Here is a 16,032-nt window from a genome sequence, read left to right on the forward strand (position 1 = left end):
AACTGCTCTTAACAGAACTCTAACAATCTTGTTCTCTAATCACCAAACCCAACGGACTTCTTTTTCCTTCTTGACTTCTCCAGCATCTGAAGATGTTGATCACCCCCTTCTTTGTGAAACTCTTGCCTCCCTGACTTCCACTCCCTGGACCATTTCTTTCCAGATTTCTCTTCCTCCACTATCATTTTAAATGTAGGGGTTCTGCAGGCTTCCATCCTGTTCCTACTTCTCTTTTTTTTTTTTCTTTTTTGCTGTACGCGGGCCTCTCACTGTCACGGCCTCTCCCGCTGCGGAGCACAGGCTCCGGACACGCAGGCCCAGCAGCCATGGCCCACGGGCCCAGCCGCTCCGCGGATCCTCCCGGACCGGGGCACGAACCCGCGTCCCCCGCATCAGCAGGCGGACTCTCAACCACTGCACCACCAGGGAAGCCCCCTACTTTTCTTTTTAATTTGCACTCTGTTAATGATTACATTGACACTTACGGCATTAATCACCACTTCTACCCTAACATCTCATAAATCTTCAACTCATTTCTGACATTTCTCTTGACTACAGACCTGTACCAGCCTTTTGCACCAGGTTGTCACACAGGTGACTCAAATTCAACATGTCCAAACCAAACTTCTTCTCTTCACCCAAAAAACTAGTTCCTCCCCCATTTGTTTTGGTTTCATAGATATCCACTTTCCCAAGCCAAACATCTAGGAGTTATCCTCCCTCTCTTTTCCTCTCCCCTTAGGTCCCCAAACTGATCATTTAGACCTGTTGTTTCTATCTCCTTAATATCTTTCAGCTTCATACTGTCCTATCCAGTCTCACTATCCTAATGGTGTCGCAACAGCCTCCTAACTGCTTTCCCTTACCTCATGTCTTGAGCTCCTACACTCCCCATCTGCCACTCTTCCTATGAGATTGCTTCTTTGTTTAAAGCACTGCTCATTTAAAGCATTTTAAAACCTGGGTGGCTTGCCAGGCCTAAAACTTTTTTTTTTAAGTGTATTTTTTTAAATTAATTAATCTATTTTTGGCTATGTTGGGTCTTTGTTGCTGCGTGCAGGCTTTGTCTAGTTGCGGTGAGCGGGGGCTACTCTTTGTTGAGGTGCGCGAGCTTCTCATTGCAGTGGCTTCTCTTGTTGTGGAGCACAGGCTATAGGTGTGCGGCTTCAGTAGTTGTGGCGCACGGGCTTAGCTGCTCCGCAGCATGTGGGATCTTCCCAGACCACGGATTGAGTCCATGTCCCCTGCATTGGCAGGCAGATTCTTAACCACTGCACCACCAGGGAAGTCCCTAAAACTTTTGGTAGTACACACTCATCAGTAAACATGTGAGTCTACACACTCATCCCACGAATATTCATTAATGCATACATATTATAGAATATATACAAAATGTAAACATCAAGAATGGGGGCTTCCCTGGTGGCCCAGTAGTTGAGAGTCCACCTGCCGATGCAGGGGACACAGGTTCGTGCCCCGGTCCAGGAAGATCCCACATGCCACAGAGCGGCTGGACCTGTGAGCCATGGCCGCTGAGCCTGCGCGTCCGGAGCCTGTGCTCCGCAACGGGAGAGGCCACAACAGTGAGAGGCCTGCGTACCGCAGGAAAAAAAAAAAAAAAAAAAAGAATGAATGAGATAAAGATGAAATACACTAAATATATCCCTGATGAAGTCATACTATCTTAGCTACTGTATGATTCAAAGTACAATACAGTCTCATATAGTTCATTATTCATGATAATGTATTAATCCATATTTCAAATAGTCTTGACAATTTCATTTTTTAGGCTGACTTCTTGACAGGCTTACCTTGAAATGTGACAAAGAGCTCCTACTAGGAGAAATGTAAACCCTACATTTTTATTATTTATAGTGTTAGAATTATCTTCAATCAACGGTTTCTCTGTGCAAATCTTTAATCTCATTTTGTGAAGATTAATTTAGTTAAAAGCAGATAATATATTATAAATCCACTCAACCAGGCTCAAGTAAACTGCAATAAGTTGCAATATGATAATAGCAGACAAATTAATAAGGTCACCACATTCAATTCCTGTGCTTTGTGAAGCTCTTTCACTCTTCCCTCGAGATATCACCTTGTGTATCGAGTGTGTAATGTCACTGTCTTATAAGACTGAGGAAGAGAACCAGGGTTATTTATATAATATTAATAAAACTCACGTTCTTCCTTTTTTAGGTTGAAAATATAAACCCCACTAGTGACCACTGGTTGGCACTGCACACAAGGCCCTTGATGATCTGGCCTCTGCCCACCTTTCCAGCCTGCTCTCCAGCTACACACTTCCTGCATCTTCCCACGCTTCACCTCTCTCAACACACCAGCTACTCATCACTTTCTTACCTCTGACATGCTGTCTCCTTTGCACTGCTACCTCTGCTTCCGGGACATCATCTTCTCATCTCTTTTAAAGCACTATCACAGCCGGCTATAACTGTTTCCCTACTAGCCTAAAGGGCAGGGATTACTCCCAATTTTGAATTCCCAGCATCTACCACAACACCTCATTTGCAGTAGGTACTTAAGGTTGACTGATAGAATGAAAAAGGTCCAAATTCCTCTGGCCTGCTTTCAAGGCCTTGCATAATCTGGCTCCAATTTATCTACCCAGCTTAATTTTCTTCCCCCAAGTCCATTCCTGTTCTCCTTACTTCCTATCGTAGGTCATGCTCATTTTGGCTTTTGCTCAATTTACCTCCTCAACTTGGACTACCTTCCATCTACAGAGAAGCAACTTGTCCTTTAAGCCTCAGACAAAACTATCCCTTCCCCAATGAAGTCACACTTGACTCTTCCATCCCACCTCTTCAGAGAACTCTTGAAGAGTGAGTACTACACATTTCAGCAATTACTCTCTATGTGGTGGTTTTCCCTCCCCAATTTCAGTCTAAGTTCTTTGATGCCAGGGACCACCTTCAACTTCTTTTGCACACTGATCTCTCACAACACACTGCAACATGATGATGCATAGGAGATGCTAGAAGTTCTGAATGACTGCTTGTAGATATCATGGTACAAGGGAGACAGCAGTGAACAGGGTTTCAGTCTGAGTTCCACCACTGATTACTTAGGTGACCTTAAACATGCCACTTAACCTCTTTGGTCATTAATTCCTCATCTGGAAGATGAAACTTCACAATTTTTTTAATTCCAGGTAAGATTTTTCCTCTTGCCCAAAGGAAACAACATTTTCCCCCTAAAAATCAATAGAAATTCTGAGACCTTCGGTAACTCACTTAACATTAATGAGCATCATTTGTTGTTCAGCTGGGTAGGAGAGTATGCTAGCTTAGCCAAGGACAGTGACTGGATCCTTGAATGACTCAGTCTGCTCAGCACAGCAGAACACTGTTCCATAGCCACAGGCTGCACCTCATCCCTTAGGTACAAAGATAAACATTTGATCACAAAGTAAAGTAATCTTTATCCCGTAAGGACTACATAGCAGGGAATACATCAGTTGAAGTTACTGAGTCATCAATTGAGATCTAAATTAAAGCCTGGTTATGGTTTCTAAAAATGCTCTTAGAATTTTCGTAACCACTCTGTATTAGAACCAATAAATTTCTCATATTTTTCTAATAATTTAGAGGGCATATTTTAGCAAGAAGGGGACTCTATAAGAAATAATCTGGTTACAAAGACATGGTTTCTCATATAAACATGTCTAATCATTCAAGTGAAATACAAAGAGGCTAGTTAAAAAGAAAAAACAGAGAAACACAAAACGTCCTAACAATTTAGTGGTTATTTAAGAGATAGACTGATGAATATACATGGCAAAGTCTCAAAGAAAATGTAAAATGTTTTCTCTAGGAGACTCTCAACTTTTCCAACATACGGTGAAGAAAGTGGCAGTGTAGGAACCCAAACTAGCTTCTTCAAATGAGCAGCCTAATAACGTCAGCAGTATTCGTTACACGTCCCCTAACATACACAAAGAGCAAGTCGTATTATATAAGACACTCAAAATCTCAACCTATTCTAGATAAAAAAATTACTTTCAACTCTGAAATTAAATTTCATGTCAGATAACTTCCTCTATACACCTAACCATTTTCTTTTCAATAGATTTGATAACAATACTTTTAGAATCATATTTATACAATAAAAGATGATTTTCCAACAATATTCCAATGAGAATTGCTTCAAAAATTTATTGATCTTTTCTCAAATATCAAACCTTAAGCTGGGGACTTCCCTGGTGGTCCAGTAGTTAAGACTCCCCACTCCTAATACAGGGGGCCTGGGTTCGATCCCTGGTCAGGGAACTAGATCCCACATGCCACACTGAGAGCCCGCATGCCCAGACACTATAAATATCTTAGAGGAAAATATAGGCAGAACATTCTATGACATAAATCACAGCAAGATCCTTTTTGACCCACCTCCTAGAGTAATGGAAATAAAAACAAAAATAAATAAATGGGACCTAATGAAACTTAAAAGCTTTTGCACAGCAAAGGAAACTATAAACAAGACGAAAAGACAACTCTCAGAATGGGAGAAAATATTTGCAAATGAAGTAATTAAGAAAGGATTAATCTCCAAAATATACAAGCAGCTCATGCAGCTCAATATCAAAGAAACAAACAACCCAATCCAAAAGTGGGTGGAAGACCTAAACAGACATTTCTCCAAAGAAGATATACAGATTGCCAACAAACACATGAAAGGATGCTCAACATCACTAATCATTAGAGAAATGCAAATCAAAACCACGATGAGGTATCACCTCACACGGTCAGACTGGCCATCAACAAAAAGTCTACAAACAACAAGTGCTGTAGAGGGTGTGGAGAAAAGGGAACCCTCTTGCACTGTTGGTGGGAATGTAAATTGATACAGCCACTATGGAGAACAGTATGGAGGTTCCTTAAAAAACTAAAAATAGAACTACCATATGACCCAGCAATCCCACTACTGGGCATATACCCTGAGAAAACCATAATTCAAAGAGAGACATGTACCACAATGTTCACTGCAGCACTATTTACAATAGCCAGGTCATGGAAGCAACCTAAATGTCCATCGACAGATGAATGGATAAAGAAGATGTGGCACATATATACAATGGAATATATTACTCAGCCATAAAAAGAAAGGAAATTGAGTTATTTGTAGTGAGGTGGATGGACCTAGAGTCTGTCATACAGAATGAAGTAAGTCATAAAGAGAAAAACAAATAACCATATACTAACACATATATATGGAATCTAAAAAAAAAAAACAAAAGGTTCTGATGAACCTAGGGGCAGGACAGGAATAAAGACACAGACGTAGAGAATGGACATGAGGACACAGATTGGGGTGGGCAGGGGGGAGCTGGGACGAAGTGAGAGAGTAGCATTGACATATATACACTACCAAATGTAAAATAGATAGCTTGTGGGAAGCAGCTGCACAGCAGAGGGAGATCACCTCGGTACTTCGTGACCATCTAGAGAGGCAGGATAGGGAGGGTGGGAGGTAGATGCAAGAGGGAGGTGATATGGGGATACATGGATACATATAGCTGATTCACTTTGTTATACAGGAGGAACTAACAAAACATTGTAAAGCAATTATACTCCAATAATGACATTAAAAAAAAAGAAAATGAGATCCAATAAAATATGTATACACATTAGAAAAAAAAAAGAGCCCGCATGCTGCAACTAAAAAGCTCCTGGGGCTTCCCTGGTGGCGCAGTGGTTGAGAGTCCGCCTGCCGATACAGGGGACACGGGTTTGTGCCCTGGTCCGGGAAGATCCCACATGCTGCGGATTGGCTAGCCCGTGAGCCATGGCCGCTGAGCCTGCGCGTCCGGAGCCTGTGCCCCGCAACAGGAGAGGCCACAACAGTGAGAGGCCCGCATACTGCAAAAAAAAAAAAAAAAAAAAAAAAGATCCTGAATGCCACAGTGAAGATGTCACACGCAGCAACTTAAGAACTGGCACCGCCAAATAAATAAATTAAAACAACAACAACTTAAGCTGGACACGATGCTCTTTCCTAACCTCTTCTGAACACTTTTTGATGTGTAGTCTAATTCAAATATAAATTCTAGAAGCTTTCTGGATAGACCCCATTTCCAGCACACAGGATACAGTAAATTCAACATACACTATGATAGAAGAGTAGTCACCCCTTCATGCTGAGAATCTGTGAATTTCAGCATATCTTAATATCAGTGCTAAGAGACATTAATCAAAACTACTAGCACACGTTTATTAGCAAGTTTTAAGGTTCTGAACAGCAAGTGTGAAGGAATAGGAAAAATCAGAGGGATGAAAAACTAAATGCAAAACTTAAGGATAAAAATGTTGACCTATACAAGAGATGACAGGAAAACAAGATTAGAAAAAGGTGTTTGCATGCAAGTGCAAACTCATTCTTGAAGTGTTCACCTAAAACAACTTATTCTTACCATGTATGTCTTTTCAGGTAAAATGGAGCCTTGGATTTTAACAACTTGTTATCCTGGCTATTCTGAGAGTGCCTGTCAACTTACAGCATACCTTCATGACCTAGTCCACCTTCCTCATTCAGACTTTGTTTTCATTATTGTTGTTTACTGCTGTATTCCCAGTCCCCAAAAAGGCTCCCAGCACATAAACTGTCAAATGAATAACAACCCTGTAAGGAGGTATTATTACTATGCTGGTTTTACAGATGAGGAAACTAAGGTGGAGCAAGGGTGAGTAACCTGCCTAGGGGTTACAAACCACTAGCCAGAAACATATCCAGGTCTAGCTGACCACAAAGTCCTCATTCGTCCTCTACCCTCACTGGGCAAAATGACTTCTTCCTGTCTCTCACTTGTGTCTTTACTGGTGGCAGCTTTCTCCTTAGGGGAAGGCTCAATTCAAACTTCAACTTTTCCATCAGCCTTTTTCCTGGGCATCCTCAACCTCTGATGCCCACGACAGTCTTCCATAGATCTCTCCTTCCTCTGTGCGGCGCCCTCTCCAGAGTTCTATTCTCACATCGCTTTTAACCCTTTGCTGTACTATTTCTTAACTCTCTCTTATCTCAACTCCAAACTTCTTGAGGGCAGGAATCAGATATCATCTTCAAGCGCCTCTGGCACGTGGCAGAGTTGAATAAATGTTTCATGTATGAATGAATAATCCCTACAAATCCATGAGATAAAAAAAACCCTTAGCTCACTCAGTTCCCTAACCACAGGCAACCAGAGACTAGTTTTCCTTTGCTTGGGGGTGGTAAGGGAATGCCTGAAATTCCCTGCCCACACCACAAAAGAGCATCACTGTGCTAATGTTAAGGTAGTTTTTCAAGTTTTGAGACATCTAATGGAAGGACCATACAGTTCCAAAACTTTAAGGGCTAATCATAAAAGTCCATCTTTTAAAAGTAGGCTTTGGACTTCCTTGGTGGCCCAGTGGTTAAGAATCCGCCTGCCAAGGCAGGGGACACGGGTTCGAGCCCTGGTCGGGGAAGATCCCACATGCCACGGAGCAACTAAGCCTGTGCGCCACAACTACTGAGTTTGCGTTCTGGGCCCGTGAGCCACAACGACTGAGCCTGCGCTCTAGAGCCTGGGAGCCACAACTACTGAAGTCTGCACGCCTAGAGCTCGCGCTCCACAGTGAAGAGTAGCCCCTGCTTGCCACAACTGGAGAAAGCCTGTGCACAGCAACTAAGATCCAACGCAGCCAAAAAAAAAAAAAAAAAAAAAAGTAGCCTACCTGGGACGTGGCGCAGTAGTTAAGAATCTGCCTGCCAATGCAGGGGACACATGTTCTAGCCCCAGTCCGGGAAGATCCCACATGCCACGGAGCAACTAAGCCCGTGTGCCACAACTACTGAGCCTGTGCTTTAGAGCCCGCAAGCCACAACTACTGAAGCCCGAGCGCCTAGATCCCGTGCTCACCAACAAGAGAAGCCACCGCAATGAGAAGCCCATGCACAGCAATGAAGAGTAGCCCCCCCACTTGCTGCAACAAGAGAAAGCCCACGCGCAGCAATGAAGACCCAATGCAGCCATAAATAAATAAATAATTTTTTTTTTTTTTTAAGTGGGCTTCCTGGATGGGACACTAGCTCTCAATTTTACATGTTTGGTTCAATTAAATCACTGTTTTCAGTGATTTTACATATTCTAAGCAATTTTATTTTTATATCCCTTGGCTTGAAAGTTCAATTTCATACTTTACCCCACACATAAGAACAAAAACTACTTGTCTTTTACAAAATGGGAAAATAAAATAGAACATGTGTGTTAGGTAAATAGGCATTCAATAAATGTTATGCTGCCATTTGTAAACCCTCCTTCTAAAAGCACATGTGGCCTATTTTAGTCTAATGAATATTGGGAAGCATTTACTAGATGATTTTCACTTAATTGGTATGAATACCAGGTTCAAATTATATCTAAACAAAAACTGGATTTTTTTAAAAATATGGGGTAAAGAGTTGAAATGTCTGCCCACCACCACTGAGCACCACATAAATAGTACTACATTCAATATTCTGGCTCTAAGAATTTACAACCGAATTCTTAGCTAGCCTAATTTCAAAGTACACATTTATGGTAACAATTTTTTTACACACATACCACCCAGGCCATGATCTATAATTTTATTCCTTTTATTAGCACTAATTTCTAAGCAATGTCTAGCCCCACCTAAGTGAGATATAAATGAGATTTATAAATAGGATATTATAAAGGTGGGACACTGGAATTTCACAACTGGAGCACATTAAAATATTTACTTGCAAACTAACATTTTCCCAAACATTTACCAGCAGATTTAGAAAAAAGTGACAATCACTTTGCCAAGCTGGACTTCTGGCCTCTCAGTTTGATGATCGGCCTCTTCCTACCTCCACTCCCCACCCCTTCCCTTCTCTTCTTCCTCTGCTAGGAATACCCTCCTGACTCATCTCTGCCTATGTCCATCACTTCCTTGGAGACCTGGCTCAAGATTCAGCTCCTTGAAAAATTCCTCGCTGACCAATACAATTTCCACTAACTACTTCCTAACTTTGCATTCCCTTGGCATTTATATAGTTTGCACTCCGTAATCTATAAATTGTAAGTTGTTTTGCACTTTTCTATCCTTTCCCCAACTAGACACCAAATAGACACATCATCTTTTATATTCTGTTCTATATAGCCAGCAATAAATGCTTCTTGAATGACTGAAATCATCAGTGAAAGAAGGCCGATTGCTCAAAAATTTCTGAATATTACCTCCAACATGTATGAGTCCTTCAAGTAGATGAGATTTAGTAAATCATAAATTTAGTAAATCCATAAATTCATCACAAAAGACCCAAGTAACAGATCACATGCATACTTAAAGAATAATCCTAGCTATTCAAACATAACTTGAGGTTTAACATTTCAGGCTTCTAATAAGCTTAAAGCCTTGAGGCCTGTGAATGGTAGGAAGCTGGCACGAGTCTCCTGCAAAAGGGGCAAAACTCTAGTTGGCAGTAAATGTTCAAACACGTGAGAGTCCACTGTTAAACAAGGCTCATTAACCACACAAACTTGCTGTTTCAGCTTTCTGGCTTCAATGACGTGCTATGATCTCCTTTGGTAATTGTTGAGAGCCAATGATGGGTTAAATTCCCATAAATTAACCAGCGTTTTGGTGGTTTGCCCAAGCATACCGCTGGCACCGGTGTGGACGAATTTTTTTTTTTTTTTCTAACAGACCCGCCTGCCCTGGGGAGCCAGAGGTGAGCGAAGAAAGCGCCAACCCGGCACTTCTCAGGAGGCAAACGGAGACCTCCAGAGCTTCGTTCCGTCCCCCTCTAGTTCTTAGTGTCAGCTTATCGTACAGAGGCGGGGCTTCCAGCAAGGCTGCTTCTTACTAAATCTCAACCGAGTCTTCCTTGGGGACTGCAAGCCACACTTCGGCGGCTGCCCAACTTTTCCTGTAGGGAGCATCAGTTTTTCCATCCTCAAAGCTCCAGCAGGGTTTGGGGAGAGCCGGGCTACCAGTAGAGAGGAAGGTGAGGACCCAGGGGGCGGGGGAGAGGGAAGGGTCTGGCCCAGCAAAGCGGGTAGGGTGGCAGAAACAAAGTGAGCGCCGGTCAGCCCAGCACCGCCCGCCCGCCCGCCGGCCCCGCTCACCCTCCAGCAGCACCTCCTTGCCCGCGCGCTTCAGCGCCTGCACGGCCTGGTCGTGGGTGGCCTGGCGCAGGTCGGTGCCGTTCACCGACAGGATGGCGTCGCCCAGCCGCAGCGCCCGGCTCTGGTCGGCCGCCAGTCCCGGGAAGATCTTGGAGATGAGAATCGGCATCCGGTTCTCGCGGCCGCCCTTGATGCTGATGCCCAGGCCGCCCGCCTCCTGCTTCACCACCCGCACCCGGCGCACGGGCGGTGACGCGCCCGCCTCGCCCGCCGGGCCCCGCGGCGGCGCGGGTGGACTCGGGGGGCCCAGGCCGCGGCTCGGGCTCCCAGGCAGTGAGTCGCCCGCGCTGCCGCCGTTCGGGAGGCCGTTGAAGGCGGCCGCCGCGGGCCCGAGAGCGGGTTCAGGCTCAGCCGCCGCGGCGTCGCCCGTCAGGCTCAGGCTCTCCCCGCTCAGCTCGGCCACCACTCGGACCCAGCGCTCCCTCAGGAGCAGCTCCACCAGCCCCGCTTTGGTGGCCCGCGTCCACACCGCCATGGCCGGCCCCGCTCCCGCCTCCGCAGTCGCCGCAGCTACCCTCATTCCAGTCAGGCAGCCTCGGCGCTTCCCCCTTCCCGCCCGAGGGGGCGGGCCCGCCGGCCCCCCCCGCCGCCACCGCGGCGATTCATTATTCATTAGGGGCCACGCCCACCTTCCGGAGGGGCGGGGAGAGGCCGGCTGAGCCGCTTCCGGGAGGTTAAGGAGTTGACCGCAGTCCAGTGGGTTACAGTTTACCGGACGTGGGCAGCTCTAGCGAAGTGGGGCTTGGACTCACCTTCTTCCTCGTACGCCTCCGATCTCCCCACCCCCAACTCCTGACCTCTACTGTGCAATTCACCAGAGCTGCCTGGGCACGGAAAGCAAAATCAGCTTCGAGAGGCACTTTGCAATCCTGCAAGACCGAGTTGCATGTTCACTTGCATTGACTGGTTCGTTACGTATTTACAGGATGCTCCGCAGTGTGCTCCCTTTGAGGCCTGGAGAGGAGCTGGATAAAACGTGCCACAGCTCAGAGCTAGCGGTCTAGTGGGGGAGGAAAATGGAGAACCAACCAACCTGATGTGATATTATGTGGTTAAGTGACATGTAGAAAACACCCTGAGAGCAGAGTAGAAGAAACATTTAGTTGGGCCTGGGGACAGCTTTACAGAGGTGACAGTGGAAGCTCAACAGTCCACCTAGGCAATAGGTCCAGAGGCATGAATCCAAGCATTTGTCACTCTGCTTTGTAATCCCGTTTACTTGCCAGTAATGCCAGAGGAGACCATATCTTCTTTAGCCCTGCAGCCACAATAGGTAGGCCTCAAAGATATTTGTCAAATGAGTTACTTAGGAAGATGCCAGAATTCCAATGTGAACAGAGTACAGGGTCAGTGGAGATGGCAGAATATGAGTGTTAAAAGCCTCATATAACCAAATATTGGAGTGTTTGGACTTGAATTTGTAGATCTGACTTTCTCACCCTGGAGGCCTTGGCCTTATGTTGGAGCAAGTGCATATGAGCCTCCCCAGAAACTGCACACTGCAGGGCCTGCAGCAGCTTTTATACAAAGACATGGGTGATACAATCCACCTGGTTCTTCCAGTTTCATGGGCTTGAAGAGCTGAGGAAACTGAGGCCCAGAAAGCCAAAGACTCTGGCTGGAAGCCTCAGTGGAGAAACAGAGACAACTCAAGTCTCCCATCCTCCTGGTCCAGGGCTTTTAAAAACAAACAAACAAAAAAACATACCCCAGACCTCAAAGATGAGGGTCCAGAAATCACGCTGCTGAGAGAGATCTCAAAAACGTGAAGTCAATGAGCCCTCTTTCCTTTTTTCTTTTTGGAAAGAAAAGCAAAATCCCCATATTTTCATTTGTGTGTGTGTGTGGGGGGATGCCAGCAGAGGTAGAAAGTACCAGTTCCTGTAAAAGGGGCTATATACCTGCTTGCTCATGAAGTACATGTTGAAGCTTGTAAGCCATGTCCATGCACCACTCTGAATGCACATTCATGTGTGGGCGGAAACTTTCAAAGAGCCTCCTATACCAGGAGTTAAAACAATAAAAATAGAGACTGGAAATCACCCAGAGCCCAAATGAAGAAAGAATTCAAAATGAGAAAAGTATCTTACCCAAAAAAATCATTACAGCAGAATCCTCTTTGCAATTAGCGGAGCAGAATTTTCCAAGCTGCAAGTGTCAGCAGAAGCTCAACCCTCCAGCCCTCTCCTAAATCAATTGCAGTTAGGCCAGATCGCTGTTCCGGCAGGTCCCAATGTGCTGAAGTGCACCTGCAGTCACAGACATTTCTGGCTTTTCTCCAGCTGAGGCGCGAACCCCCAGATGCCTGAGTTATGTGAAATTTCTGCTTATTAGAGAGCACCTGGCAGCTGACTCCTTAGAGTATGAGCACAATTTTGAAACTTTTACATACGTAATTGCCCAGAGGTTGGGCACTTGAGGACACCTTTATTAGCAAAAGGAAAGTGCTGGAAATTCTTTCCAAAAGTGTCAAGACCTTTTGGTCAGTAGAATTGAAGGAAGTCAGCGATCTTCCAAATAAATAGTGAGGACACTTACATAAGGTAGTAATTTAATCCCGGGAAGAGGAAAGGTAATAGAGATTGATATTGGGATTACTTGGGGGTATTTACTTTAAAAATTATTTTCAAATATATCCATAAAAGTTTTCCAAACTATTGAGCTGTTCTGACAAGGTCTTGCATCAGAACCTAATTTTCCACATTCTCTTTCATCACTACAGATTGGCCAGATTCATCCAGTCAGTGTCTCCCAATGATGCCTTGCACATACCTGCCAGAGTCCATCCTTCCAAACACTTCCTGCCCCTTTCAACCACTTTCCCACCGAGCAAGATCTCATCCCAGTTGTCCCTGGCTGCCCAATTTGCTGGGATTTTTTCTTTGAACAATTTTATTCTACGCCTCGCTTGTTCGTCCAAGTAGATTATAAAATACAGGAGGGCAGGAACCACCCATTGACTTCTTTTTGTTCCCCACTCTTCCAAAAATACTGCCTTGCAGAGAAGGAAATCATTAAACATGTGATTGATTGAAATTCAGTGCCTCCTGCGCTGTAGTCATTTCAAATAATCCCTCTGAAGGTTACTGGTTCCTTGCAGAGTGAAAATTACCATCTAGGAAATCTCAAGTAGTCAGTGGAAATCTACTTACTGTGGATAATGAAATCTGAAATAAAAAGGGTACACATCTGTTCCCATGGTTTCTTAGGGATGGCGAGACAAGCTTAGATAATTCTTTGAACAGGCGTGTTACTTTATCTACCTCTAAAAAAGGGAATGGCTGAGGTAATTCCCAATCACCTTCCATTCCTGTCACCTATCAGTAGGTATTCTCCTCTGCTCAAGCTGTTGTTTTCTCAGGACAAGGCAGGCATCATTGCTACTTCAAAATGAGGTGGTTGGATTAGCTCTCTCAGTTCCATGATTTCCTACAATTCTATTACTCAGGCTCTGATTCTATACTCTCTCAAAAGCCAGTGGGCTTTTTTTTTCTTCTCACTCATAGTAGACATATAATATAGCATGGTAATTAAAAGCACAAGGTTCAAATTGTAGTTTGGCCACTTACTAGTTGTATGACAATGGTCAAGGGCCTGAGGTCTTGGGCCTCAGTCTCTTCTTCAGAAAACTTCAGACACCTTCTACCTCGAAGTGTGGTTGTAAGGGTTGACTGGGGTGATGTCTGCAAAGTGCTTAGCAACACTGTACCTGATGCACTGTAAGAGTTCCATAAAAAGTACCACTGCTGTTATATTATTACCTGTTGACCTTTAGCAGCAGCAACAGTAAAACCTTTGGTTGAAACTCTCTAGCTGAGAGTCTATACTTTATCATAAAGGAGTCTGCCATAATACTATTTGACTCCAGGCTTAAAGGGCAAATGGCCAAATTAATTTCGGTGACAAACAGATCTTGTGTAAAGCTACACTTTGGCTGAAAGGGAGTACATATTGCCAAAAGTCCGTCAAAGGAAAGAATTAGTGGATCTGGGGCTGCTTCCAAGGTTTGAGTGTTGTGTAATTTCATAAGGAAAGAGGGCCCCAGGCAAAATTGCAGCCCTTAGCAAGCCTGAAGGTCATACCACAAAGGTGGCCAGATGCCAGAGGAACAAAAGAGCTGCTCAATTACTACTAAAGAAGAGGCCAAAGGGAGAAATAAACTTGTAAGATAACCAATCCAACATCCAACTCTGAAAAAGTACCCATGCATTCTCTTCCCCCATTAGAGGACAGTGAGATCAATTTTCCCTTTTGACAGTACTACTTTGCCTTCCAGGAGAAATATCCTAAAAGGTATTTTTCTCCCCAGCACTAACATGAAGTGAAAGAGGAAAAGGTGCATCCTTTAGCTGATGCAAGCGCATTTTAAAATTCATCCTGCCAAGATAAATCACTATCCATCTGAAACCCACAAAAATGGATTAACTATCTCAATGCGTTATAACTATGAAAACCCACATCTGCTAACCACATTCCTAATGAGAAGCAGCTGGTGACAGTTTTGTTGCTCTGTGACTTTCTTTTTAGGAAAATATTAACAAGGATGTAACAAGAAGAAGGTTAGTTTCATTGAATTCACTTAGTTATGGAAAATCACTGGTGTTTTTTATTGACAGTCATGGAAATTACATAATTTCCCATGAAATTCAAATAAGGTCCAAAAATAAAAATCCACTTTCCTCCCATACCAGTTCTAACAGAATTTCCAGTGCCTCACAATAACACTTGTAGTCTTCTAGTCAGTGTAAACTCTCAGTCTTCATATACCATTGAACACCCAGATTGTGTTTATTGATGCCTGTGGCATTTCCAGGCCTTCGTCTCACATCTTTAAATTCCTCCTGATAAGTTAATGCAAACAGCCAACTGGGGAGGGATCACGGACCCCTTTGGGAATCAGCTGCCTGCTATGGACCCACCTCAGACAAATGCACATTTGTGTAAAACTCAGCATTCAAACTTGGGGGCTCACAAAGCTCCTGAAGCCCTTCCACAGACTCTGTTATGGGCTGAATTGTGTCCCCTCAAAATATACAGGTTGAAGTCCAGACCCACAGTACCTCAGAATGTGACTGTGTTTTGAGATAGGGTCTTTAAAGAGGTAATTAAATTAAAATGAGGTCATTAGGGTGGGCCCTAATCCAATATAACTGTTGGCGCAGAGATTAGGACACAGACACACACATAGGGAAGACCATGTGAAGACTCAGGGAGAAAAGGGCCATCTACAAGCCAAGGAAGGGGGCCTTAGAAGAAACTAACCCTGCTAATGCCTTGATCTCAGACTTCTAGCCTCCAGAATTGTGAGAAAATAAACTTCTGTTGTTTAAGCTACCCAGTCTGTGATACTGTTATGGCAGCCCTAGCAAACTAACACAAACCGCCAAGTCAAGAACCTACATAACAGCCTGTTTTTTGCCTCCCTAACTTCCAGTCTCTTCTGTCCCTTACTTACACAAATGGGCATTTTTACTGGGCCATTCCTTTGAATCTGAGTGGTTCATAACTATATCTTCTACTGAGTGATAATTCTTAACCACAGTCTTCAAGGCCCACTCCTACCTGGCCTTATTTCTCACTATACATTGACTTAAGGGCTCTTTATCTAAATCTGTTTATCTAATCTAGTTAGCTTTCCTCTGTGGAAACCACTCTACACTTACCTTTCCTAGGAACCTCCCTTGATTCTTAGTCACCCTCCCAGGTGCACCCAGTACTACGGCCTGCCCTTCAGCCTCATTTTCCTCCACTTCGGATCTGTGCTATGTTTCAGACATATGGAACTACTGGTGAACCCTTGGAGAGGCTATGCTCTCGCTTCAGACCTTTGCACTGAGAATGCTGCAGGAAGGCCTCTTTTC

General features: G+C 44.2%; 1 protein-coding gene across 1 annotated transcript in view; it reads right to left on the reverse strand.

The window, feature by feature from the left end:
• Nucleotides 1-10,691, reverse strand: part of SNTB2 (syntrophin beta 2) — a gene marked incomplete at its 5' end in the record, with an annotated part of 94,879 nt that extends 84,188 nt beyond the window's left edge. Inside the window, one exon of the mRNA XM_082863379.1 lies at nt 10,112-10,691. Within this exon, the coding sequence (XP_082719505.1) occupies nt 10,112-10,691 (580 nt within the window). The remainder of the gene's footprint in view (nt 1-10,111) is intronic.
• Between the last annotated feature and the right edge of the window lie 5,341 nt (nt 10,692-16,032).

This window comes from Leucopleurus acutus, assembly GCF_964270905.1.
Source record: "Leucopleurus acutus genome assembly, chromosome: 20".
NCBI classification, from domain to species: domain Eukaryota; kingdom Metazoa; phylum Chordata; class Mammalia; order Artiodactyla; family Delphinidae; genus Leucopleurus; species Leucopleurus acutus.